The sequence below is a fragment of the Canis lupus genome, chromosome 13 (genome assembly GCF_003254725.2).
Source record: "Canis lupus dingo isolate Sandy chromosome 13, ASM325472v2, whole genome shotgun sequence".
In the NCBI taxonomy this organism is placed as follows: Eukaryota; Metazoa; Chordata; class Mammalia; order Carnivora; family Canidae; genus Canis; species Canis lupus.
In genome coordinates, this window is record NC_064255.1 from 9,250,544 (window position 1) to 9,276,585 (window position 26,042).

General features: G+C 32.4%; 1 protein-coding gene across 23 annotated transcripts in view; it reads left to right on the plus strand.

Moving 5' to 3' along the window:
- The window catches only part of EMC2 (ER membrane protein complex subunit 2), a 402,209-nt gene that overhangs the window by 16,550 nt on the left and 359,617 nt on the right, over window positions 1-26,042 (plus strand). For 22 of the 23 annotated variants that reach the window (XR_004816012.2, XR_007401889.1, XR_007401891.1 and 19 more), the window contains exons 6-10: window positions 9,810-9,895; window positions 10,047-10,106; window positions 15,568-15,649; window positions 16,475-16,585; window positions 18,713-18,817. Coding sequence is in view for 5 of the 23 variants with exons in the window: in XM_035716635.2 (XP_035572528.1) it covers window positions 9,810-9,895; window positions 10,047-10,106; window positions 15,568-15,649; window positions 16,475-16,585; window positions 18,713-18,817 (444 nt within the window). In the remaining 18 variants the exon portion in view is untranslated. The remainder of the gene's footprint in view (window positions 1-9,809; window positions 9,896-10,046; window positions 10,107-15,567; window positions 15,650-16,474; window positions 16,586-18,712; window positions 18,818-26,042) is intronic. The other variant, XR_007401899.1, reaches the window with a different exon arrangement.

Below are 26,042 nucleotides of genomic sequence, written 5' to 3' on the forward strand. Positions count from 1 at the left end.
TTTTTGTTAAGCCACTTAATGTGTAATTGTGGATTATAAGATGCAGAAATAATAATTGAACATTAGTTACTTAATTTAAGTAAATTATTCATGCTTTCTTTGGGCAATTATTTAATATTGAAATGTGTAATATTTAGTTAGCTTTTATCTAAGGCTTTCTTTGGTCATAAATCTGATCTCTGCTTGTCTCTTCTGATACTTTGTGGTAATACTTAGATCTATTGCTTAAATGATAGTCTTTTTTCAGCTTTACTGAGATACATTTGACAAGTAACATTGTATAAGTTACACAATGTGTGCATGTATATGTGTATGTGTATGTGTGTGTGTGTGTGTGTGTGTGTATATATATGTAGTGAAATGGTTTAGATTTTTGCTTTTAATATTATCCCATCCCAGGGACATTTCTTCTGGAAAATTCCTAGGTTTTTGGGGGGTGAAGAGGTAGAGATAGGTACTTGAATGGCAAGGATTTATTATTTTGTGAGGATTCTCAGCATATACAATTTCAGGGAGAAGTTTTGAGAGAGCTGCAATTCTACCCTTGGTAAAAAACAAAAAAAATCAAAAATAGAAAGAGCTTTTGTTAGTATATCTACATATTTCCAATAAAAGTTCATAAAAGTTATGAATAACTTTCCAATTTTAACTATTCTACTCACTTGCCACCTGTTTTAATAAAATAGCACCATTTTTCTTTTCCTGAAGCATTTTCATTTACTTACTTATAAGACTTCACTACAATTTCAAAGGTATTCATTTTTCACGCAGCCAAATATTAAAAATATGAAATCAAGTTTCCAAAAAAAGTTTGCTCCATTTTTTTTTAATACCAAGTTAAAAATCAACAGCTTTTGATTTTTTCTTGGTATTAGGAGTCAAACATTTTACTTCTGTGTCAGTTTAAGTTGGGGATATTTTTAATAAATTATTTCACTTTTTCAGGATCTAAGATAGTATGTAATGATTTTTCTGTATTTGTAGTAATTTCTATGTTCTCTGGCTCTAAGATTGACTAAAAGAGAAATCCAAATGGTTTCAGTCATAGACTATATATGAGGTGTTGGTAACTATGTCCCTTAGTTGCTAGGTAAGTATTTTAAAACAAGGTGACTAAATACATTTTGTTAAATGTATTATTCTTTCATTAAATATTATCTTTAACATCCTCTTAGTGCCTTCTGTAAATGTTTATTGAGTATCTGTCATGAGTCACCAGAATGTTGGGTGTTACTAAGCATAAAGACAGTTTCTATGTATCCATAGAAAGCACTGTGGTAGACTTTGAGAGAGATAACAAAACCATGTAAACCTAGAACTAATTAAGTCTAGTAGGGGAAGACTTCACTTATATTAAACAGTTAAGTGGCAGTGTAGAATACATTACAGTTTCTTTTTTCAAACCAACTATAATGTATTACCTCAAAGGTGGGAAAGTCTAGTTTCACCCTCATCCATAGTTATAATTCAGGCTTTTATACTGTGATTCTTTGTGTTGTATGAAAGTGATCATATGACTATTAATGGTCTTGTGCCTCTGTGTTTCTAGATATCCAGTATAGAAATGAGGTTGTTCATTCAAGCTTTAAGGAGCTTGGAGCTTCCCTTTTATATGTGTTCATTAATCTTTCAAAAAAAATATTTAGTGCTTATGGTGTGCTTGGTGCTGGGAATAGAAGAACAAATTAGACACCCACCTGACTGTGCTTAGGGATGCAGAGTGATCTAGTGAACAGATTATGGACTTTGAAAATAGACTGTTAAATTTTTATTCCTTAGTCACTTGCTGTGTGATTTTTGAGCCTTGCATGGCTTGAAGGATGAGTGTGGTTGAAGTGAAGTAGGGTGGACAGAAACTGTGGAAATTTAGAAAGAAAGAATTTTACGTGCTTGCAAAAAAGTCAGCAGAGCTCAGTGGTTTTATAATATTTTGAAGTTTATGATAAATAACTTGTTTGGGTAGTTATATTTTAGTTTTAATGAAAAATGAAAGTTCTTGTATCTCCTGAATGAATCCTTAGCACTATTTAAGTACAAAGTCTATCTAAGGAAGAAAGAATAAAGTGATTAGAAAGGAAGTTTTCAAATTTCCTTTAGGGAGGTTGCTGAAATGGACTCCTCCCGCCCCTATCCCATCTATTTTTAAAAGGTTGTGAATATTTTTTTGAAAAAGTAATACCTATGTTAAAAATTACAAACAATACAAAGAATATATGGTAAAAAATAAGTCCTCTCACCCCGGATCTCATGTTCTCCTTCACTTAGGCAAACATTGTTAACAATTTCTTAATGTATTCTTCCAGAGGTTTTTTTCCCTCATGTACACACAAATATGCACGTGTGTATGAGTGTATCTCTTTTTTTTTTTAACATTTTTTATTATTTATTTATTTATGATAGTCACACAGACAGAGAGAGAGAGAGGCAGAGACACAGGCAGAGGGAGAAGCAGGCTTCATGCACCGGGAGCCCGACGTGGGATTCGATCCCGGTTCTCCAGGATAGCGCCCCGGGTCAAAGGCAGGCGCCAAACCGCTGCGCCACCCAGGGATCCCGAGTGTATCTCTTTTGACAGAGTTGTTGGAAAAGCAAATGGTGGCATATTCTCTCTTGCATGCATTGTAAAGATCATGCTGTATGTCAGCACATCCTTACATCATCCTCTCAATAGCTGCATAACATTGCATTGTATGATGTATAAAAAACAGTTTCTTGAAAAACAGTCTCTTGAAGTAAGACCCCTTGATGAACTCTTAGATTGATTCTGATATCTTCCTCCCTGGAACAGTGCTTGCAGTGAATGTCATTTGTACGATGAATTTCTACTCGGGAATCCATCTGGAGGTCCATGCATTTTAAATTTTGATAGATGTTACCAAATTTCCTTGCACAAAAGTTTTTTAGCCATCCATATTCACTTCTGTGGTATAAGAGAGTGCTGCTTCTCCTGTATCCTCCCACATGGTGTACTATCAGCTTTTTTGTTTTTAACCTCTGGCAGTCTAATTGGAAAAAAAAAAAAGTTATCTTGTTATAATTTGCATTATGAGAGACGTTGAATATTTTTAAATATGCTTTAAAAGCCATTTGTATTTCTCTTTCCAAACTGCCTCCCTCCTTTGATATGTTTTCCAAATGAAATTTTATTTCTGTTCTTGTTGAAGAGAGGGCATGGTTCTGGTGCTCTAACTAGTTAACCTCATCCTTCTTCCCCACTCTTTGACTTCTGAGAAAAACTGGGGTTTTGAGGAGCAATATTTTATACCTCTGAATTGGTTCATTGTACACAGTGACTGGAGATGCATCAAGAAGTCCTGTGTTGGGTATCCCTGGGTGGCTCAGCAGTTTAGCGCCTGCCTTTGGCCCAGGGCACGATCCTGGAGTCCCGGAATCGGGTCCCGCGTCTGGCTCCCGACATGGAGCCTGCTTCTCCCTCTGCCTGTGTTTCTTCCTCTCTCACTCTCTCTATATATCATGAATAAATAATATCTTTAAAAAAAAGGCCTTTGTTTTTTAACAACCTGGTATGTGACACTTAAGAATTTTTATTCTTAGAAAATGGAGAACGAATGGGGTGCCTGGGTGGTTCAGTCAGTTGGGCATCTTTCTCTTGATTTTGACTCAGGTCATGATCTCAGGGTTGCAAGGTCGAGCCCCGCATGAGGCTCTGAGCATGGAGCCTGCTTAAGAGTCTCCCGCCATGCCCTCTTTCACACACTTATTCTCTCTAAAAATAAAAAAGAAAATGGACAATGACTAGGAAAATCCACCAGATTATTTTATTTTATTTTATTTTATTTTATTTTATTTTATTTTATTTTATATTTTATTTTATTTTATTTTATTTTGTTAAAGATTTTATATTCATAGAGACACACAGAGAGAGAGGCAGAGACATAGGCAGAGGGAGAAGCAGGCTCCACACAGGGAGCCCGATGTGGGACTCAATCCCGGGTCTCCAGGATCACACCCCAGGCTGTAAGCAGCACTAAACCGCTGAGCCACCAGGGCTGCCCACCAGATAATTTTAGAAATAACTTTGTTAATAATACACGAGATAGGGGCAGCCCCAGTGGCGCAGTGGTTTAGTGCCGCCTGCAGCCCAGGGCGTGATCCTGGAGACCCTGGATCGAGTCCCACGTCAGGCTCTCTGTATGATGCCTGCTTCTCCCTCTGCCTGTGTCTCTGCCTCTCTCTCTCTCTGTCTCTATGAATAAATAAATAAATAAATAAAAATCTTAAAAAAAAATAATACACGAGATAGTTTGAAGAAAGTGCAGAGATTAAATAATTTGTAATTGGGCAGCTGTTCTGTTTTAGGCCAGAGATCACGGGGATCTAAACCTAGGACAAGTAGAATTGGAAAGGTTAGGGAATGGATGAAAGACTATTTTACAATAAAAGTACGCAAACAATTAGAATCACTTAGCTGTGAATGGTTTTTAGAAAGGTAGTTCTCAAATGTGAAATTTTAGTTGTTAACCAGTGAGAGTCAAATATTGGATTAGTCTTACTGTGAGCTTTTATCTCTTAGCTTGCCTAAGCACCAGTCAGTTTTTTCTTTGCTTGCTTTTAAAATAAAAGTAGGCTTTTCTTCCTTTGAAAGCTCCTTAATGGAAAAAATTATGTCTGTTGCATAAACTAATGCCTAGCATATGGTAGGTCTTGAGCGAATACTTGTTGAATGAATACTTTTCAGAAAAGGGGTGTAATAATTATTGTGTTTTAGTTGTATTTCATATTTCAGAAAGAACAGATTTTACCTTGAAATGTGAACTCCCTCTTATGATTTATGAAATATTTAAAGTTTTGTTTTGGAATTAGACGGAATTGCCTCTGTGCCAAGGGTGAAGATGCTTTTAGAATGTTACATTTCCCAGGGTGTTGGGCGTAAGACTTGGTGAACCCAGAACACTGCTTTCCTTCTGTTGGCCAGTGTCCCAGCATCTGCAGTATGGGGAGATCTAGATTGTATTTTGCTGGTAGACCTTAATCTTTTAATCCTTTCCTAGGTGTTCTCCCCCACTTTGCCCCCCAAAGCTTATATTTTAAGACATTTAAGACAAGTTTCAGGAAGAACTGCTGGTTAGCCCCTTTGTACATAATGTTACAGAAGGCATGTAGTAAGTTTGATGAAGATTTGTTCATAGTCATCAATATTTTATATTTTATAATAGGCATTCTAACTCTGTTATTAAATCACTTAATAATCACTTAAAATGTGGAACAGTTTTTGTTTTTAAGACTTAAACTGGCATTTGCAAAGATCGATCCAAACAAGACATTTAGAGAAATTCAGAACATAGGCATATTTTTCAGGAAAAAAAACTATAAGAAAGAAATAAATGGAAATTGATAAATATTCAAGATCCTACTTAACAGTCCAATTAATTCTATTTTAAAACTGTTTTGACATATAATTGATATAGAATACACTGCATATATCTAAGTAAGATGTATAGTTTGATAAGTTTTGACATTTGTATACTTGTGAAACCATCACCATAATCAAGATAGTGAACAAAACTATTATTTTCAGAAGTTTTCTTTGATCCTTTCCATTTTTATATTTCCAAAATATATTCTTGAGCTTTCTTGTGGGATATAATTAAGTTACTTGAAAACGATTTGATCCTTTTGGGTCTTAGACCTTAGAGAGGTCCAGAAAATGCTTATAGGGCTAGTTACTTATTCCCCATTACAATCCTTCTGGGTACCCAAAGCTGAGTGACTCAAGGGAAACCCTTGAGATTCAAGAGGAATCTAGAGTTTTTATTCTGTATTCTTTGTTTCCCAGTGCTGTGTCTACAAACTCTAGCCTTTGATCTTCCTGGGCTCGCAGCTCCTGAACTCAGAGAGTCCACTGAACTCAGCCTGATATTTCTCTTTTTTTAGATTTTTATTTTTTATTTTTTTTAAGATTTATTTATTTATTTATTTATTCAGAGAGAGAGGCAGAGAAACAGGCAGAGGGAGAAGCAGGCTCCATGCAGGGAGCCCGATGTGGGACCTGATCCTGGGACTCCAGGATCACGCCCTGGGCTGCAGGCGGCGCTAAACCGCTGCGCCACTGGGGCTGCCCTGGTTTTTCTCTTTTTGCACAGGATCCCTGAAATTCTCAAAGCAATGAGCCAGGGCAATAAAAATAGGGCTCACCTCATTTATTTTCAGCCTCTCGGGGATCACTGTTTTTTGTTGCCTGTTGTCCTGTGCCTTAAAATTGTTGCGTGTATTTAGTCTAATTCTTTAGTTGGTTCAGGCAAAAGGATAAATCTGTTCCCATCTTGGCCAGAAATGAAATCCCTATAAAATTATCATGATAAATAAAGATCGGTTCTTAGGCCAGCATGTGGTAGTATTTTTCTTTAGAAGAAATAAGGTGGAAACGGCTGTTGCTTGGTATGTAACTTAATAATATATTATTGCCTGTATGATAATTATTGCCATGTAGGTATTTCTTTAAGCTATCATACATAATTTCATTAGGAAGATTGGCTTTGTGTAGCTAAGAGTTGCCACTTAAAAGTTTGTTTTAGACTTTAGACTATTAGGAAATAAAGTGCTGTATCTTAAGTTTTACATGATCAGTCAACATACTGCTTATATAATAGAGATTTTAGGGTATGATTCCTAAGTTGTTTAATATACGTTGGCAAATTGAATTAAAAAAAAAGGGTATATTTAAAACCTTCAGTGAAATGTTAGGTGGAAAGCTCTTCATTTTTAAAATAGGCTGTTGCAAAGTTAATACTGAATTTAAGTTAATAGTGAATTTCTCACTTGACGGGATGAGCACTGGGTGTTATTCTATATGTTGGCAAATTGAACACCAACAAATTGAACACAACAATTTATTTATTAAAAATAAATTTATATTAAATACTGAATTTCTCTTTGTTTTACATTATTATAAAATTGTAACATTCCTCCCACTACAAATATGTATAATACAAAATAATAATAATAACTTGTTTTACTTGTAATATTTCGGATTCTTTCAGGAAGTTTCCTAGAAAGATCTAGCATGGGAATCAGAAATTTCTGATTTTATTTTTAATCTTACCTCTCTGATGGCATTTAAGTTGTTTAAACCTCTGATTTCCATCATTTACAAAAGGATTGTTTTTTAAAAGGGATTTTAAAGATTAGTTATCTTTGAAACACTACAGCAGTGCTTTACAAACTATATTCTACAGCATATTGCTGACCTAAAAAATCAGTGTATGTTTAGCAGTAGAGAGATGGTTCTGTTGTTAAATTACTGAGAAAATGAATTAACAGCTAGACAGGTGTTTTTAGTATACCCATCTTCATTTGAAACTTTTGTGCATAATGGTATCCAATACAGTGTTCATACCATAGCTCTTACCATGACTGTAGAGGTGGTAATTGTTTTTAATGTTTATACTTTAACTTTTTGCTTGATATGTCATATTTCAGTGCAGTATTTTCAACAAGTTTCCCCAGATCTATGTAATATCTCAACTGGTGCAAATCCTATAGAGATTGGGACAAGATACTAATATCAAACTAAGTAAGCCTGTGCTGGGCCTTTAAAGATTTCATAGGTAAAGCTTTTGGCAAGGCTTAACACCTATTTTAAGCATAGACTAACTGTATAAAAAGAAGGAAGATAACATTTATTCAATAATATTATATACTATGTACTGTGTTAGTTGCTTTACATTGATATTTGGAGATTTGTGTATTATGGAGGTTTGGGAAGGTTAAATATTTTGCCTTTGGTTAATAAGCTGGTAAGTGCCAAGAGTTGAGATTTATTTCTTGTCTTTTTTGTTTTAAAACATGAACTCTGTTCTACCATATTGTCTGTAGAAGTAGTATCATGATAAGTGAAAGGAATAAACAGTTAAATATGTTTCAAATGTGTTGGATTGGTGAAATTAGATACGACATATCCAAAAGAAATTAGTTTTTAAATTATATGTTAAGTTATCCATCATCTATTTTCAGAAGAACTTGGGAGAAGGCTCTCATTTGGAGTTTAATATTCTTCCTAAAGTCTTCAGGATTGAGTTACTTTTAGAGCTTTTCTTTTACTTTCTTTCTGAATTCTTGAGGCTTTTTAAGTGGTACGTTTATTATGGCACTTTCATTGTTGTACAAAATGAAATTATTCCAAAATACTTGAGTACCTACCATTTGGCAGGTGTTGTGTTAGACCTTTGGCATGAGCTGAATAATCAAGGATATATTTTTTTTAAGCATTTCATTTTTTTTTTTATTGCCAAAATGCTGTTATCATTGTTATTATAAATATCACTGATAGTCTTATTTGTAGGGAGTCTCTTGATTCTGGTTTTTTTGACTTTCACTTTTTTAGAGCAAAACACACACCTTTTTCACCCATGTTAGATAGCTCCATTTGTTTAAAGAACACCATTAATTTTATTTCCCTTGTCTGCATCTTGTGGAATCTATATTATATAAAACAATAATGATCATGTCCATAATTAATAAATTTAACTTGGCCATAGCTTTTGTTTGTTTTATTGTTTCGCTATCTACATTGAATTAAATAAACAGAGATGGAGGAGATAGAAATTTAATAATTTATATAATGCCCTCCAGTCTCTGTTAACTACAGCTTTAAATGGATAGCCTTGAGTACACACAATGTTACTGTCTGACTACACACAAAGTTGCTGTCTTCCTTGCCTTTGCTTCTGTGTTCCTTCATCTATTCTGTCCTCCACACAATTCCTTCTTTTGCTTTTTTAATGTCTTCTTGTGCTATTTCAGTGTAGGTATCACATCTGGGATCCTCTGCTTTCTGCCCTTACACTTCCTCCATTCTGCCAGTTTGTGTTAGGCTGTCCTCCATGTTGCCACGACACCCTAGATATCTCTATCATTGTCTTTTTATTGGATGTGTCTTTTTCTCATGAGCTGCTGTGAGGAATTATCTATTCTTTTTTTTTTTTTGACCTCATATTTTCATTGTTTTGCAGAGTACCTGTTAAACAATAAAGTTCAGTATATATTTGATGAATGCATAAATTAATGACACTGATACTTATATTAGTCATTTAAAAAACTTTAAAATGCAAGGTGAGGGATCCCTGGGTGGCGCAGCGGTTTGGCGCCTGCCTTTGGCCCAGGGCGCGATCCTGGAGACCCGGGATCGAATCCCACGTCGGGCTCCCAGTGCATGGAGCCTGCTTCTCCCTCTGCCTGTGTCTCTGCCTCTCTCTCTCTCTCTCTGTGACTATCATAAATAAAAAAAAAAAAAAAAAAAATTAAAAAAAAAAAATAAAATGCAAGGTGAAATGTTTTGTCTACTTATAAAATATTTTTTTCAGGTCCTGTATTATTCTTGAAAGACTTACAGATAGATTTTCTCTTAAAACTGAAAAAAGTTATCAGGAGCTATATTTTATAATGACATTCAAGTGGCCATGGTGAGATTTTTTTTTTTCCTAATCTCTACTATTCCTCTATCTTTTAACGTACAAATCTTATGAATGAGACAGAGTAAAGGACTTTAGGCTGGGTAAAGATTAGAATTCCCTGCTGGCTTGTAATTATCAGAATCTGGATGGTTATTTATTTGAATGAAATGATGCATACATTGTGTACATCAAAAGTAAAGCATATGTGATTGTTAGAGGAATGTTTGAATTCCCCAGTGGGATGTCATAGGGTATGTTTATAAACTCCCACTAAGCAGTAGTTTGACAATGGAATTTCGCTGGCATTGAGATAATAATTTGCACAGTCAAATTACCTTCTTTACAAAAACCCAGGGAATCATGAGGGCTTAATCCTTTATTAATGTCAACCCATAGGCTGCAAGAAAGCGTAAGATTGCCATTCGAAAAGCCCAGGGGAAAAATGTGGAGGCCATTCGGGAACTGAATGAGTATCTGGAACAGTGAGTGTCTTACAAGAGGATTGTGTTTTGTTATTCTGATAAATCTTTTTTAATTAAAATGGAATTTGCATTTGATTTTCCTTTTTTGCTTCCATGCTGTTCATTTACAGAATATCTACACCTTTCCCCCCCACCCTTTTCCTCTCACCAGATTTGTTGGGGACCAAGAAGCCTGGCATGAACTTGCAGAACTTTATATCAATGAACACGAGTAAGTTGTAAATTTTGTTAGGAGTGCAGTTTTTTATCACTATTAGATAAGTTCAGAAGACATAGTGGTTTCTGAAGGATTGGTGAAAGAATATGAATCATGTCATTTTAAATTAACTAAATAAATGATAACAGATCAGTTTGTTGATTATAATATGTGAATTGCTTTAATTAGCTCATTTGTGTTTTGCTAATTATTTTTGTTTGAGGAATATGTTTTTCTTTCAAATACAGATGGATTCTTTGGAATTAGAATGGCCTGTATTTTCTGAATTAAGGCTGTTTTTAATGATTCAAAATTGTGAATTTTTAGAGTCTAAGTTGTTCTAATATACAATGAGTATTATACTCCCTGCTGTTTAAAAATTCTGTCAATTGTATGCATTTATTAGTCTTAGAATTAAGAGAATCAACTTTTCCAAAGTAGAAGCATTCTGTTGCCTGGGTAAAAGACCAAGAATAATCAAGAATGTTGAATGCTGTAGGAACTTGCTTATTGGATATTTAATGTTTTTGTTAGCTTTTTTATTGATGCAGTGACAGGAGGAAATCCCAGTGTGAGAGGATTAGCCTAGTCTTAGTCAGTTTTCTAATATTGCAGCATTAATGCTAACCTCCATCTATAGGCAGGATTTTTTTTTTCTTTTCTCCCTTAGTTCTTCTCAATCCGAAGTATATACATTGTTTTGTTTCTTCTTTCTGAGGGAATAGAATCAGATTCTCATGTGCATATTCTTACTGTGTATGAATAACTTCATTCTCATACTACAAATAGCTGACACAGGAAATAAAATAGAATGAAGACATTTATGTCTTAGCTTTGCCCAGGGCTATATGTATAATGTGAAATGGAGAATTAAGGTAATTATCTGTTATTTGTAGTAAAACCAGAAGGTAAAATAAAAGTAATAGCTATCATTTAATGAATGTGTACTGTATTCTGGGAACCATTCTTCAGTTCTCTTCTGTGCTCTGGCTGTCAGAATCTTTTTTTTTTTTCTATTAGTAAATTATTTTCTGAATCATGTTCATATAGATGTATATATGCTTATATGATCACATATGTAAACATACTCAGGATTATCTTATGTATGTGAGAGTGGTAGTGCATTTGGCTTAAATGGTAATGTCTCCATCTTTCAAAGCTTTGTTCTAACATTTATTTTTATTTTTATTCTGGTATAGTTAATATACAGTGATATATTAATTTTGTATTCCATTTCTCATAGCTTTAAAGTCAGCATTTGTAAAGTATACGGTATATAATTTGAATAACATGAAACTGAATTTTTGGAGAAAAACAAAACAATCAACATTAGTTTTATTTTGTCCCTAAAACAGATGACAGTTATTTAAAATTTTTTTGTGACTTTTGAAGATATCATGATTAAAAGCATTTAAAAACATTTCAGATTAATCAAGGAATTTAAGTTAAAGAAATACCTAATGAAGAAAATTTGGAAAACAAAGTAAAAAGTAAAGACAAAGACCAGAATTATGTGTAATTGCATCACCTTATCTATAATTTATATTTTATTTTCTTTAGTACTTCTTGAAACAGAAACCTAAAATAGAATTATTTTTATAGTTTATGCTTTTCACTTAATCATGTTTTAACAGACATTTCCTATCACAATAAATATTTCACAGTGTGATTTTAATGACTATATTACTCCATCTTATTGATGTACTCTAATATTTTTAATCAGTTTCCTAGAGGAATAGATATCTTTTTTTTTTCTCTCCCTTTTTTCATTTTTACTGTAATTCTGTATTAGTTTGTTTCCTTGGACTAAATTCTTAGAAATAGAATTACTTGATTATAAGATACGCACATTTTTAGTGGTGTTGATAAATCATTCCTGTTGTTCACTAGAAAGATAGTTACCAGTTTACTCTCACATCAGCAATTATTAGATCCCCCTAACACCGAGTGCCATTATTTTTTTCAATCTTTGTAAATTTTTATAGGTGAAAAATTGGTTACAACTTTGTAAAAGATTTTTAATAGCTCTATGTATAAAGGACAAAAAATAAAGAATACAAACCTTTGTCCTGTCAAAAATATATCCTTGTTATGTATCTTTTTAATATTGATTTTTAACTTACAGGAACTTTGTATTTTTATATAGTGAGATATATCAGTTTTTATTGCTTTCATGTCCTCTAAGAACTACATAAATATATCACCTCTGTTTTCTTTTTTCTTTCTCAGTTTAACTTTTTTGCATGTGTTTCTAATATTTCTGTATTTAGTTCTAAAATAGGCTATAGTTTATTTTTAACCTATTATTTATTATTTGGTTCACCTTGAAATGGCCACGTTCAGTATTGCTTTGAGTCTCTAAAGAGTCATTGAGATAGAGTTGAATGTATACTTAAGAGAAATGAACTGAAAAATCGCAAGAAATCAAGAAATATAAAGACAGAAAAGCATCTGAAAAGTAACTAACTCTTAGGGGAAATGATAATTGTGTTCGACCTAGTCTTTTATCTTGTATCACAAAACTCTTTTTGGTCTTGAAGCTAGGTGTTTACAAAATGACCATTTATTTTTTCTAATTGACCACAGAGGCAATTTTCAGGTTTAGGGTGAGTGGAAAATAAATATCTCTATAGTTTTTAAACTATATGAAAATCAGAATCTGTTCATTTGATTCATTTAACCTGTTTGGGCAAGTCATTGTAGTAAGTAAGGGATTTTTTTGTTTGTTTTATTGTTTGTTTTTGGTAGAAAAGATGAGTTACTGTGTTACCAGTTTAGTACTGTTTTGTGGACACGGTGGCAAAATGTAGCAATTTAGGAGTTGCTGGATATATTTATCATCTTGCCATTCTTTTTTTGCATGGGAATAAGCTACTTTAAGCAGCATTGCTACTCTAGATCTAGAGTTTTTACTCCAAATAAATTTCCAAAGTAGAATGTTCATATAAGCCTATTCATTGTTGTTACAGAAATCAGAGGATATGGAATTCTGCTATGCCCTTTTTAAAAATATCTTTAAATTTTCTTTATATTTGCTTCTGATTTATAAATTCTAGCTTCTATTCAGCGATTGCAGTGGTATATATCATACCAATGGATCATATTGAGACATTTTACTTGTTTTAAATATAAAAAGTTAGTTAAAATGTGTACATTAGTACTACCAGAATGTGTTATAAACAGAAATATGTGTTTTGAACACAATTTTTTTTTTACTTGACTTGTAGTTAAAACTAGATGTTGTATCAGCAAGAAGCGATTAATAATATAAAGTAATTATGGTTGTGGCTGTGGTTCCTTTTTGTAGGTCCAACCTTACTATTAAAATTCTATAACAAATGGAATTATCAAAATCCTATAAGGAAAAATCATAATGTTGATAAAGCAATATGGGGATAAATGTGTGACTTATACAAATGCTTTTAAAAGTGAAGAACTGAAGAACTATGAAAACTTTAATTATTGACTCTGACATACTAATACTAGTGGTTACTTTAAATAGATTAAAATAATTTAAATTCTATAATCAATGAGTCATTGTAATGAATTAACGTTTTTATGGATTTGGAATGGAATTGGCTGTGTACTGTTCTTGGGAGAATTGAGAAAATGGTCACTCACATACTTTCCAATATGGTTTAAATACTCTTGAGTGAACTTCTGTTCAGAAAACTGTCTTGGACCATCTTCTGCTTCTTTTAGCTCTAAGTTTATTTGATTCTATACTTTATCCACAAAATTAGTTTGATTTTATACTTTGTGAAATTAGGAGAAGGGATCCTCCTATGTATAAATATATCCAGCAACTCCTAAATAAATTTTGAGAAAAATATCTTGGCATTCATTTTTCAGTAGACACTCCTACCTATTTTATCTTAGTTAATACTGTATAAAAACGGGAGTCATAGTTGTGCTCAATCCATTTGAGTCTGTAAGAATATTTATTCTTAGCATTAATATGAATTTTTTGTATCATCTTAGTAAAAGGAACATATTTAGAAGGGAAGTGTTTAAGGTAGAGACCACTTTCTTCTTCTCTTACAGAATGATAAATATATACCAGATAGGTAATCACAATACTTTTGTTCTAGACATTTATGTAATCATTCAGTCATTTATTATATACCTATCACATGTCAGGAACCAGTGCTAGGTTTTGGGTATAAAAATGAAAAAGACTAAATAGCTGTATGATCCTTGATAACAGTATGTATATATAAATCTAAAGTGCTATGATTTTGGTAATCTACAGGGTGTTTTTGGTTTCTCAGGCCCTTTTAGTTTGATTGCTGTACCCATTTTTATGTTACCATTGACCTCTTCATCACTACCATCATTACCATGGTTTTTTATTGTGTATAGTGCATAGAGGCAATATGCAGAGTGGTTATGAGTAGGCTGTCCAGAGTGGCATCGCCTAGGTTTCAGTTAGTATCTCTGTGCCTTCTCAACTATAAAATTTTGATAATTTCCTGCTTCCTCGAGTTGTGGTAGGATTAAATGAATTAATACATATAATACACCTAGAGAAGTGCGTGGTACATAATGAGCATATAAGTTAGCTGTTATTAGTACATATATGTGAAATTGCAGTATGTATACTTTGAAAAGTATATTAGACTTGGTGTGAAGATCGGTAGCTTTGTATGTTGGTGACAAATGCCAAAAATAATTGTAGGTAGCCGTTTTCTGTTAGCTACTGTCATCACCTTTCATGGGGAATAAACTTTAAAACACCTGTGTTCTTTAGGATTTCCTATAAATAGTGACGATATTTACATTGCTTTAAACATAAAATGCATTAATGGGAATTACAGTCACATGGTGTAAAACCATTTTTCCAGAGCCCTTTGTAGCAGTCCTCTCCTCAGGTTTTGAGGAAGATGTTTTTGTTTCTTTACCACATAATGAAATAGTAGTAGAGTACGTATCAGAACCACTAACTTGATCTACCTTTCATGGGTTTAAAATTTCTAACTTCATTATAATTTTGTATTTGACAAACAAGTAATGAAAAGTCTTTGTAATACAATGTGTGGTAGATAATGTCACTAAAGGATTTTTGTGGATAGTATTTAATAAAATGTTTATTTCCTTTTTACACTTCAGCCATTCAGATATTTTATTAAGTGATCAATGGGCTTGAAGTTATTTTATATGTAACCTGATACAAGATTGTGAAGTCTGTGTTGTGAATAATGTTTGGATTTCATAATAGTAACCCAGTTTTAAGAATGTAATATCTACTGATGGTTCATAGGCTGCTTTAGAATCTAAGCCTTTGTTATTTGTATTTAAGAATTCAGCATAACAGGCTTTTTATTAATAAAGCTTTAAATTTGGGGAACAAAATACCTAATGTCACAAATTGTTTTAAGATTATTTTCAATCACTGTTTTAAATTATTTTTAAGTTATTTTAGCTAAGGTGGTATTTGTAACTTTTAAAATTGATTTTTCATCTTCATATTTTTCAGCTATGCTAAAGCAGCCTTTTGTTTAGAGGAGCTAATGATGACTAATCCACACAACCACTTATACTGTCAGCAGTATGCTGAAGTAAGTGCTCTCAAAAACAACATGTATATGATTTTATTTTTGTTGATGTTAGGTATTATTTTGGAACTAAGAACATGTCCTAAATGTGAGGCAAGTATATAAATATTTAAAACATCTGATGAAAACTGTAGGTTGTAAAAGATTTAAGTTTTTATTACTATAATGGGAATATGACTTTAAAAATAAAAGCACTTACTTAAAACAGTGAAATTCTTTGTATTTTTTATTGTATACTCTTTAATTTTGAACTAATGATGCCTTAATTGTCACCATTTAATGGCTTCTGAAACATTTACAACAATTATGATTTTTAAATCCATATTCTAGGAAACATGTTAAGATCAATATTTTTGGAAGTAGGAAGTATTTATTTTACTATAAAGAATAGTAATACAATTGAATGCTATAAGGCTAGGATTTCATTAATAAGGAATGTCAGGGTGACTAGAAAAGGGCAGCTCCTATTTAAGTATAGATTTAGAATGCTGCTAATAGAAAATATAAAGTTGTTAGGCATTTAGGCAGCTGAAAAATAAATTATATTAGCTTTTTTACGGACAGCATTTTTTTTAATTAAAAAATTTTTTTTAGCATTTTGTTTTAAAAACTACTCTTATGATCTTAGTGTTCGTAGAATAGAATTTTCAGGGAGATTATGCTTTAAAATTTAGATTAGCTTTAACAACTTTAAGATGAATTCTTTTAACATCTTGCATTTGTTTACAGAATATCTGTTTCAATTACTAATGCCTATGGTATGATGAAACATGCTATATTTCAAAGTAGTAAAATAAACAGATTTCAGCACTCTGCAATTTCTAACAGGTTAAATATACCCAAGGTGGACTTGAAAACCTCGAACTTTCAAGAAAGTATTTTGCGCAGGCACTGAAACTGAACAACAGAAATATGAGAGCTTTGTTTGGGCTTTACATGGTGAGTAAAGATGCATGTTTAATGTTATTTTATGAAATCTGTCATTTAAAGTCCATTAACTATCCCATCCAATCACTTCCCTCTTTTTTTTTTTTTTGTATCTTGTTGATAAGATTATTTTTTCCCCTCTAGTTAAATACTGAAGTTTTATTTTTAAATGGTAATACATCCTATTTGATATTTTATTATAAAATGTGTCCTATTGTATCCGAATTTGTCTACTCTATTAAATAGTAGCAGATATAAAACCATATTATGTATTTTAATTGTTTTGATATTCTTGGGTTTATGCCCAATATTGTATTTCTTACCTTAAATTATAATTGTATGGCAGTTTTAAACTACACAATAAAAGACATTAGTAATAAAATTTCTACTGTCAAAACTTTTCTTATGGTACAAAAAAGAGCTTGGGAATTGTGGGAAGCATGTAATTAAATATTTCTGTGGTTTATGTATGCCAAGTGACGAGCTTAGAAAAGTCAATTAACAAGAGCTATGGGAAATAGAGGAAGAATTTGCTGAGCTTTAAAATATACATAAAATGAGCCCCTCTCTCTACAATTAGAAAACTTTTTTTAATAGGCCAGTTCTTTGAAATTTTAATTTATCCTGATCTTTTCAAGGACTTTGGATGAATGTCTTATTGGGGCTCAGTGAAAAAGAATTGATTGCAGAAATAGAGGCAGGAAGAAATATAAATGAAATCATTTTTAGGAAAGGAATAGCAAAATATAATTAGAAAATGGTTCAAAGGAATTTCAGGAAATTTTTCCTAGATCTACCAGTGCCAATTACAATAGGTTGGAGATAGAGTAGCAGTGCTATCTCTTTATCAAATAAATGAAGTACTAATTTTAAAAGAATTAGTATTTAAAACAATTATTAAATTACAAATCTATTAGTATTTTAAAACAAATTATTAATGATAGTTTATATATAACACTTTATGTGCTAGGCATTATTTTAAATCATTAAATCCTTATATCAACTGTTTGAAAAGATACTATTATTACTACCATTTCACAGAAAGTGAACCTAAAACACATAGAGGTCTAGTGAATTTGTTGAAAGATATCACAGACTTACTAAGTGATTGAGCTGGGATATCAGCTTAGGCAGTTGATTCCAGAGTCATTCTCTTAATCACTGCATTTGCTTAAATTTGTACCAAGAAGGTGATATTAAAGACATAGAAGTATAAAAATAAGATTTTGGTCAATAAATTCCTCACTGACTAAGGAGGAGAGAAAAAAAGACCCTGTTAACACAAGCTAAGTATAAAAGAAAGGCTTAATTTTTTTTTAATCACTTGGACAAATCCTCTTAAGAATATGATATATTTAAGCGTAAGATAAAAGATCTTCCTCTCTCAAGAAATACAAATATATGCTTAAAAATTAGTATATAATTTTGGTGGTTTACAGATTCTTTCATGGATCCTAGATTAACAATCCCTTGTTTAAGTACGTTTTTTAAAAGGAGAGGATGGATCAAATTGCAGTGATTCTAATTGGTACTGTGGAAACATAGTTTGGAAACTCTTGGTAAACTGAAAAGAGAACTAGATTGGAAATGAAGATCTCTTTCTATTTTTAAGGCTTTCATAACTTGCTTTGGTCAAGTCAAATAACTCCTATTGGACTTAAATTTTTCTTCACTTACTAATGTAAATTGGACCAAATTATTTTTGAAATACCTTTTTACATTAATATTAAATCATTCTATAATTCTGACATAGGAAAGCTGAAGTAATACAGTATTAAGTAACTAGAAATAATAATTTAATAACAAGAAGTAATAATGACCTTCAATATTCTACTATTTAAGTGATACTCTACAGTATTTAAGTATTTAATTTTACCTTTAAGAGTTGTGGTAGATAACTAATAAATTTAGGTATTATTTAAGATGCTCTCTCTTTTTGTCATTTTATTCTGTATTTTAAAATATATTTTTATTTTTAAATAGTAATTTCATTCCACTTTATTTTTATTTTAAAAATTGTTTTGGTACAGTTTTTAAAAACCCTTTGTTTTCCCATTGCAACTAAGATCCTACATGTTTTTTGGTTGTCTTGGCTAGAAAAAAGGAATTTTGTTTTTGATATTTCTTTTTTGTTTATAGTCGGCAAGTCATATTGCTTCTAATCCAAAAGCAAGTGCAAAAACAAAAAAGGACAACATGAAATATGCTAGTTGGGCAGCTAGTCAAATAAACAGAGCTTATCAGGTCAGTATTGATAATTTTATATTATCATATAGGTGAGTTAATATATTTCTTAATTGTTTTTTCTTTCATCAAACTAAGAAGCCAAATGTCTGTCATTGAACTTTTATGCCTTTGAGTCTTAATCAGATGTGTTTTAACTGTAGAATTAACTTGTAGGATCACTTGTTTTTCTTCTTTTTTCAAAAGAAGTCCATTACTCTTATGATCCCATAAGTAGCCCTGACCATCTGGAAATTTCAGTAGTCAGCATTTGGGAAATAAAAAGTAATTTTAAAAATCCAGAAAAGGTAAGCAAAATCACAGTGTATTTCAGAATCAGATTGGATATGTGAATATATTATTAATTAGAATATCTCAAGTTATTAAAAGGGAAGAAGAAAAGCCTAAAAGGAAGCTCGTCAGACTATATAAAAAATATTTTTGTACTCTGCTTACATGTCAGATCTTATCTGAAACTTCTCTACTCATTTCTTAGTTTTCTGAAGCTTGTCCCTAAGAGATTCTTCAGGAAGAGCTCATGGGAAAATAGTATCTTCTTAGATCTTGCATGTTTATAAACTCTCTCTGTAGTCTTTATATTTCTGGGATAATTCGACTTTTTTTTTTACAACCTTTGACTTACATTTACTTACCTTTAACATGTTCCATTGTGTTTTAGGTTAAAATATTGCTGTCAAGAGGTCTAATCCCATCCTGATTTTCTTTCCCTAAGTGACTTAGACTTTTTGTCTGGATGTCCAAAGGAGTTTTTTCTTTAACATTAAAATCTGTTAGTTTCACTACAGTGTATTTTGTTGATTGTTATTAGGTCAGTTTTCCCAAATGCATATTAGTCCCATTCGAAATGTAAATTTAATCCTCTGTTAATCTGATAAGAGTTGCTTTTAGTGTTAAATATTTTTTCTGTTTACTTGCCTAAATTTTTTTTCCAGCTCTCTAACAGTTTATTGGATTTCCTCTCTCACCTCGTTCCTCTATCATTCATTTTCTTTCAAATCTTTTTCTGTCAGTTTGGTTTTTTTCCTCTAGTAATTTTTTTATGGAGTTAATCTGTATTCTTTTGTTGTTTTCCTTGTTTAAATCAGATAGTTTTTATTGGAAGAAGGTTTTTGTGGAGTAAGGGTGTCGGAAATAGGATAATTTTCCCAACTTGACTTTTTATGACTTCCTCTTTGATGTACAGAACTTAAATAAGACCTTCTGTATACAGTCTTTCTCAGAATCAGTGTGGTTCAGAAAGATTTTCTGGCTTCGGCCTTCTTTTCTACCCCTAGAGCTCTGTAGATCTTGAATTCTGAGGTGTTGCCCTCAGCTTTAAATGTTGCATTTTGTTGTTAGTTCTTTTATTTTATTCTGGGATTTGCTGACTGTGGACATCACTACCTTTCTCTTACCCACTCCTCTCCCTTTAGTGAGCCATCTCTCCCTTTGTGTTTCTGCCCTATTCAATTTGGTTTCAGTTTCTGGTGATTATCCTTCAGTGTGAGATTTTTTTTTTCCTTCCTAGAAGAGGGTGTTTGCTGGACATTTCAGAGTTTTTGAGGTTGTACACTATTAGGGTTGCTTAACGTCATATTACATGCAGCTTTTAACACTTACCTTTGATTTTCAGCCTTTGGGACTGTCCTGGTTTTTCAGACCATTTGCAGATTCATCAATTCATAACTTTGTTCATTTCTTCAACTTTTAGAGTTATACGTTATTCATCCTACCATACGTAATCCTACCATACAGCTGTTGATCTTTTGTAGGTCTTTCCACTATTGGTGATAAAACCAAATTACAGGGTTTTGGAGTATTGCCTGTAATGTAGGTTTTTTTGAAGATGTTTTCTTTGGGCTTGTTTTTTGTTACTTTGTTTTGGTACTGTTTCTTTTTGTACTCCACCTGGTTGGAGAAGGTTGAGGAGATTAAAAAAAAATCAGTGCCCTCATGATCACATTTTTTAAAGTCACTTGTGTATTTTTATTATATATAATAGAGAATATTAATTCTTTTGGCATATTGTAAGTCAGAATATTCATAAATATTAGCCAGGCTGTGCTTCTTTAAATGTAGTTAGTTTGAGATAGCACAGATCATAATGGGTTTCCATAGTTAGTAGGCCGAGAGAGAGAGAGAGAGTGTGTGTGTGTGTATATGTGTGCATGTGTGAGAGAGAGATTTAAAGATAAGACTTGGATAATATAAAACTAAGGGTATGCAGACTATGTCCTTTTTTTTGAGATATTTTTGAGAAACAACTAGCTGCTCAGAGAGTGCTTTTTTTGACATGGCATGATTATATTTTTAAAATCAGTTTTCAGGGGATCCCTGGGTGGCGCAGCGGTTTAGCGCCTGCCTTTGGCCCAGGGCAGGATCCTGGAGACCCGGGATCGAATCCCACATCGGGCTCCCGGTGCATGGAGCCTGCTTCTCCCTCTGCCTGTGTCTCTGCCTCTCTCTCTCTCTGTGTGGCTATCATAAATAAATAAAAATTAAAAAAAAAAAATAAAATAAAATCAGTTTTCATTACAACATATATAGAAAAAAGAACCCAAGTAATAAATATACATTTCAGTGAATTATGCAAGGTAAATGTATCCATGTCAAGAAATGGGAACATTACAGTACCCCAGAGCCCTCATAGTACATCCTCTTAATTTCTACTTCTATTAACCTCAAGAGTATTGATTCATAATCCCTAGTTTTGGCTTGTTTTTGAACTTTATAGTATCATAGTATGTATTCATTTTTGTCTAGCCTATTTCACTAATATAATTATGACATTTATCCCTTTTCATGTCTAGTTCATTTATTTTCATTGTACTATATAGTCTGTTGTATGAACTATACTACAATTTATCTAGTCAGTTGTTGGTAGGCATTTGGGTTATTTCCTGTTGGGGGCTATTTTGAATAATGCTATACTGAATATTGCTGCAGTCTTTTGGTATACATGTGCTTCTGATGAGTGTATGCCTTTGAGTGGAAATACTGGGTCATAATTTATTTTCCAAATTAGCTTTTTATAGTCCCACCAGTCATGTTTGGCAGTACTCATAGTTCCACATCTTTACTAATACTTGGTCCTGTCAGTTTTTGTAATTATAACCATTCTGATACATGTATAGTGGCATCTTAATGGTTTCATTTTTCATCTCCCTGATGACCAGTGAGATTGAGCATTTTTTCATGTTTATTGGCTATTTGAATATCCTCTTTCTTGAAGTCTATCTTTTTAATTGATTTATGACTTTTTATTTTGTTTTTTAGTTTTCTGATTATGAGCTTTTTGTTATACGTGCAGAAAATTTCTTCAATTGCTTACCTGCTATCTCATGATTTTGATGAGTAGAAGTTCTGAAGTAAAAAATGTTCATTTATATTCTTTTATGGTTTGTGCTTTTTGTGTTTAAGAAATTGGTTGCTACTCATAGTCATAAAGATAATTTTGTGTGTCTTGAGAGTTTTTTTTATTTCTTCTACCTTTTATATTTAGATCCATAATCCATTTGGAATTGATTTCTATGTATGGTGTGAAATAAGGGTCAATTTTCCCCCATGTAGCTATCCAGATAACAGACAACTGGATAACAGACATCTCTGTTCTGTCATGAATCCCATTCGTGGAAGCTAGTATCACCATGTAGGAGTTATGAGAAGAACACCAGTGCTGGATCTGTGTTGTATGTCTTCAAAGTTTGGTTCTGACATTAATTATTTATGCAGTTTGGGATAAATTGTATACTATTTCTGGGCATAGGTTTTCATCTCCAAGATGGCTATAGAAGTTTTCTGAGGATTAAAAGAATTAATACATAATTTTCATCAAATTGCTCTAATATGTATTATGTTGTTTTTAATAATTACATGCTCCAGGTTTACTTTGTGATGCTTGCTGTGTTCATTGCAAATATGACCACAACAAGAATGGTTATAAGAGCAAATTCTTCTAGAAAATTTCTTATGAGGTATTTTTCCTATTTTAGAAATAAATTAAAGCATTGAAAGATTAAATAACTTTCCCAATTAACATAGCTGGTTAATAACAGCTATTTTCAAACCTAGGGAGTCTGACTCCAGAGTTGGTGCTCTTAACAGCTACAATAAACTGCCTCTATAAAGAAATGTCAGGTATAAATGTATCTGAAACTAGAAATGCAGTTTTTCACTCTCCTCCCAGTTATTTTCTCGTGTGAACAATTGAATAATGTGAACTAATTTCAGAGTTTAGTTTTGTTTTACTTTCTCCCTATCTCCTTCGTAATACAATGCCAGACAAGTATGCCCTTTTCTGCCTTAGGAGATGCACCTTACCACTGGACATGAATCTGTTATTTCAGTATTTTAAGCCACTGTTTGTAGATCTAAACCCTGTTAGTAATATTTACCCCTGCCATTCTTTTCTTCTTTTAAATTTTGCCTTACTAGATCCATTCTATTTATAGATTTATAAAGTCTTTGTTCTTTGGAAAGACCTCTAAGAATGTCATTGGTACTCTTCAGTATTTGAGTTTTACATCATAAACTCCTTAGTCCACAGAGATGTTTTACACATCTTTACTGAAGATGTGATTTGCTTTCTCTTGACTCTATAGGAAGGGATAGAAAAAAGAACTTTTGCCAATTTCTATCATTTTTAGATACCACTGCAGGAAGGTAACGTATCTCTGTTGGTCGTGTCCGGTTTCTGTATAGCAACTTCCAATACTCCTCAACTACACCTATCATGCAAAATTTATTTGTCCCTCGGCACCACTAACAGATTTTAAATAAAATCTCTTTGTTCTTTTAAAGCTTGTATATTCTGTGCTTTCTCTTTAGAGGTTTTGTGTTCTTTCTATGAATCAGATTCCATAAATATTTGTATCCATTACCTTTTGCTAACTTAGTGATTTAAAATAACAACTTATTTGCTTATGATTCTATAGGTAGGCTGTTTAGCTTGGACTCAGTTGAGTAATTCTGCTCGTCTCGACTGGGCTTATTTATATTTCTTCAGTATGCTAGTGGTTGATGGCCTCACTTAAATTTCTGACTTTGGCTGTCTGTCAGCTGGGAGGGCTGGGCCTCTTGTTTCTCATTTGGCAGGATAACTTGGACTTACTCATGTGGTGGTCTTAGGATTCCAGGAGTAGCAAACAGTCAAACTCTACTGTGCAAGGACTTTTTAAGTCTCTGCGTCACATTTTCCTAATTTTCCATTGAGCAAAACAAGTCACATGGTCAACCCAGATTCAGGGGATGTAATACTTCACCTCTTGGGAAGAGAGATATGTGGTCATTTGGCAATTTATTATACTATTGTAAAGCTTCATAGTCCCCACCTTCTGTTTTCATTTATCTTGCCTTTTTCTTTTTATCTGCTTTATTGAAGTATGATTTATATACAGTAATGTACATACATTTTAAATGCACAGTTGAAGTATTGACAAATGTATACACCCTTCTTACCATCATCCCATTGAAGATATGTAGCATTTCTGTCACCCCAGAAAGTCCTTCTGCCACTCTGCAGTCAGCCCCTCCTGACACTACAGACAAGCACTGATAGCATTTTTATGACTATGAATTAGTTTTGCCTCTACTAGAACTTTATATAAATGAGATCATAGGTTATGTACTCTTTTGTGCCTGGCTTCTTTCACTCAGTGTAATGTTTCTGAGATTGATCCATCCAGTGTTCCAATTTATTTATCCTAGTACTTTGTCCACCCATATTATTTTGCACAAATTATGCAAAGGTAAATTTTAACCCAATTTATTCCAGTTACCACAGTGGATAAATTATTGACCTTTGAGTTTGATAAAAAAGTTTTTATTTGACAGTGTTTTCTGGTGAGTTTTCTTTAAGATCCATAGAGAATTATGAAAGGAGAGTTTATTTAAGCAAAATCTAACTGTATGAAAACAAAAATGCAGTATTTGTGATTAATATGGAAAATATAACTTTTAGAGATTGACATTTTAGTAATTAGATAAATCTCTGGGATCTAATTGAGAATTTTATGACTCATGTCTAGGCATATAAACAAGTATAAAGTATATAATAAATACTCCTTATTATAATGTTTTTCTAGGCATTTATAAATTAGAGAAAATGAGATTTTAAGAACTGGTTTTCCTTCTTTCTTTCTACTTAATAATGAAACAGAATATGGCTACTACTTGCTCTTCAATTAGGTAATTGGTTTAGCATGTTCAGTAGAGGCAGGCAAGTTTGATTAATGCTCATGAAAAACTTTAATGTGAACCTACTCACAATAATTTTCCAGATAAATGCTTCTTTGGTACACTGTTAAATTCATCTGTGCTAGCAATCCATATGTTATTTATGATTGCAGAGGTGATTCTGTTTCTATCCTTTTGGGAAATGGAAAATTAAATCATGATTTGAGGGAAAAATAGGATTCCGGCTTAATCAGTTAAATTGCCATATAATTCTGGAATAGACAAAATAATTGCATGTCAGGCAAAATTTGAAGTGATAGATTTATATTTCCAACTTTCTTTTTATTTGTTCTGACACAAATAAGTTTGGCTTATTCTAAATTGTACTGGCCTGTCATAGTGTTGACACACAATCTTAGGTGTTTTTTTTAATTACCTAATTTAAAAAATCACAAATTTGTATTTACTATTATTATGTTTAAGTACAAATCAAGAAAAGTGCTGTATTTTAAAATAGTGGTTATGACTTCAGTTCTACAGAAATTTTTCATTGTTCTGTTTTGCTAATTAAAAAATTGGAGTTAATGTTACTATGTGGTATCCTATGTTGGTCAGATCCATCAAAGCTTTTTCTTAGAATTAGTCCTTTAAATATCTGATTAAGACCATTCCTGTTTACTTTGGATAGGCAGTAGTAAAAGAAAAGGCTTTCTGTTCTTGGTAAGTCCTTGTGAAAGTGAATTTATCAACTAGATAATAGGAATAATAACACACCTCATATCTTTTAGTCACCATCGGAAATTATGAAAAGTCAGAATTTTAATTGTATTGCTATTACCATATTTTGTAATTAGGAATTGTATATTTAACATTTGAATTCCTTAGTAATGTCTTATAAAAGGTATAAAGTGATCTTGATTCCTATGAGAAGCTTTTTTCTTCCCCTGGCATTTCTCTAGAAATCCCCATTATTTACTCTATCAAATCAAGATTCAACCATAGAAGCTAATGGTTTAGGAAGTAGAAGAATCATGATGTTAACCTGCAGCCAGAGAGGTCAGAGGCAGGTTAC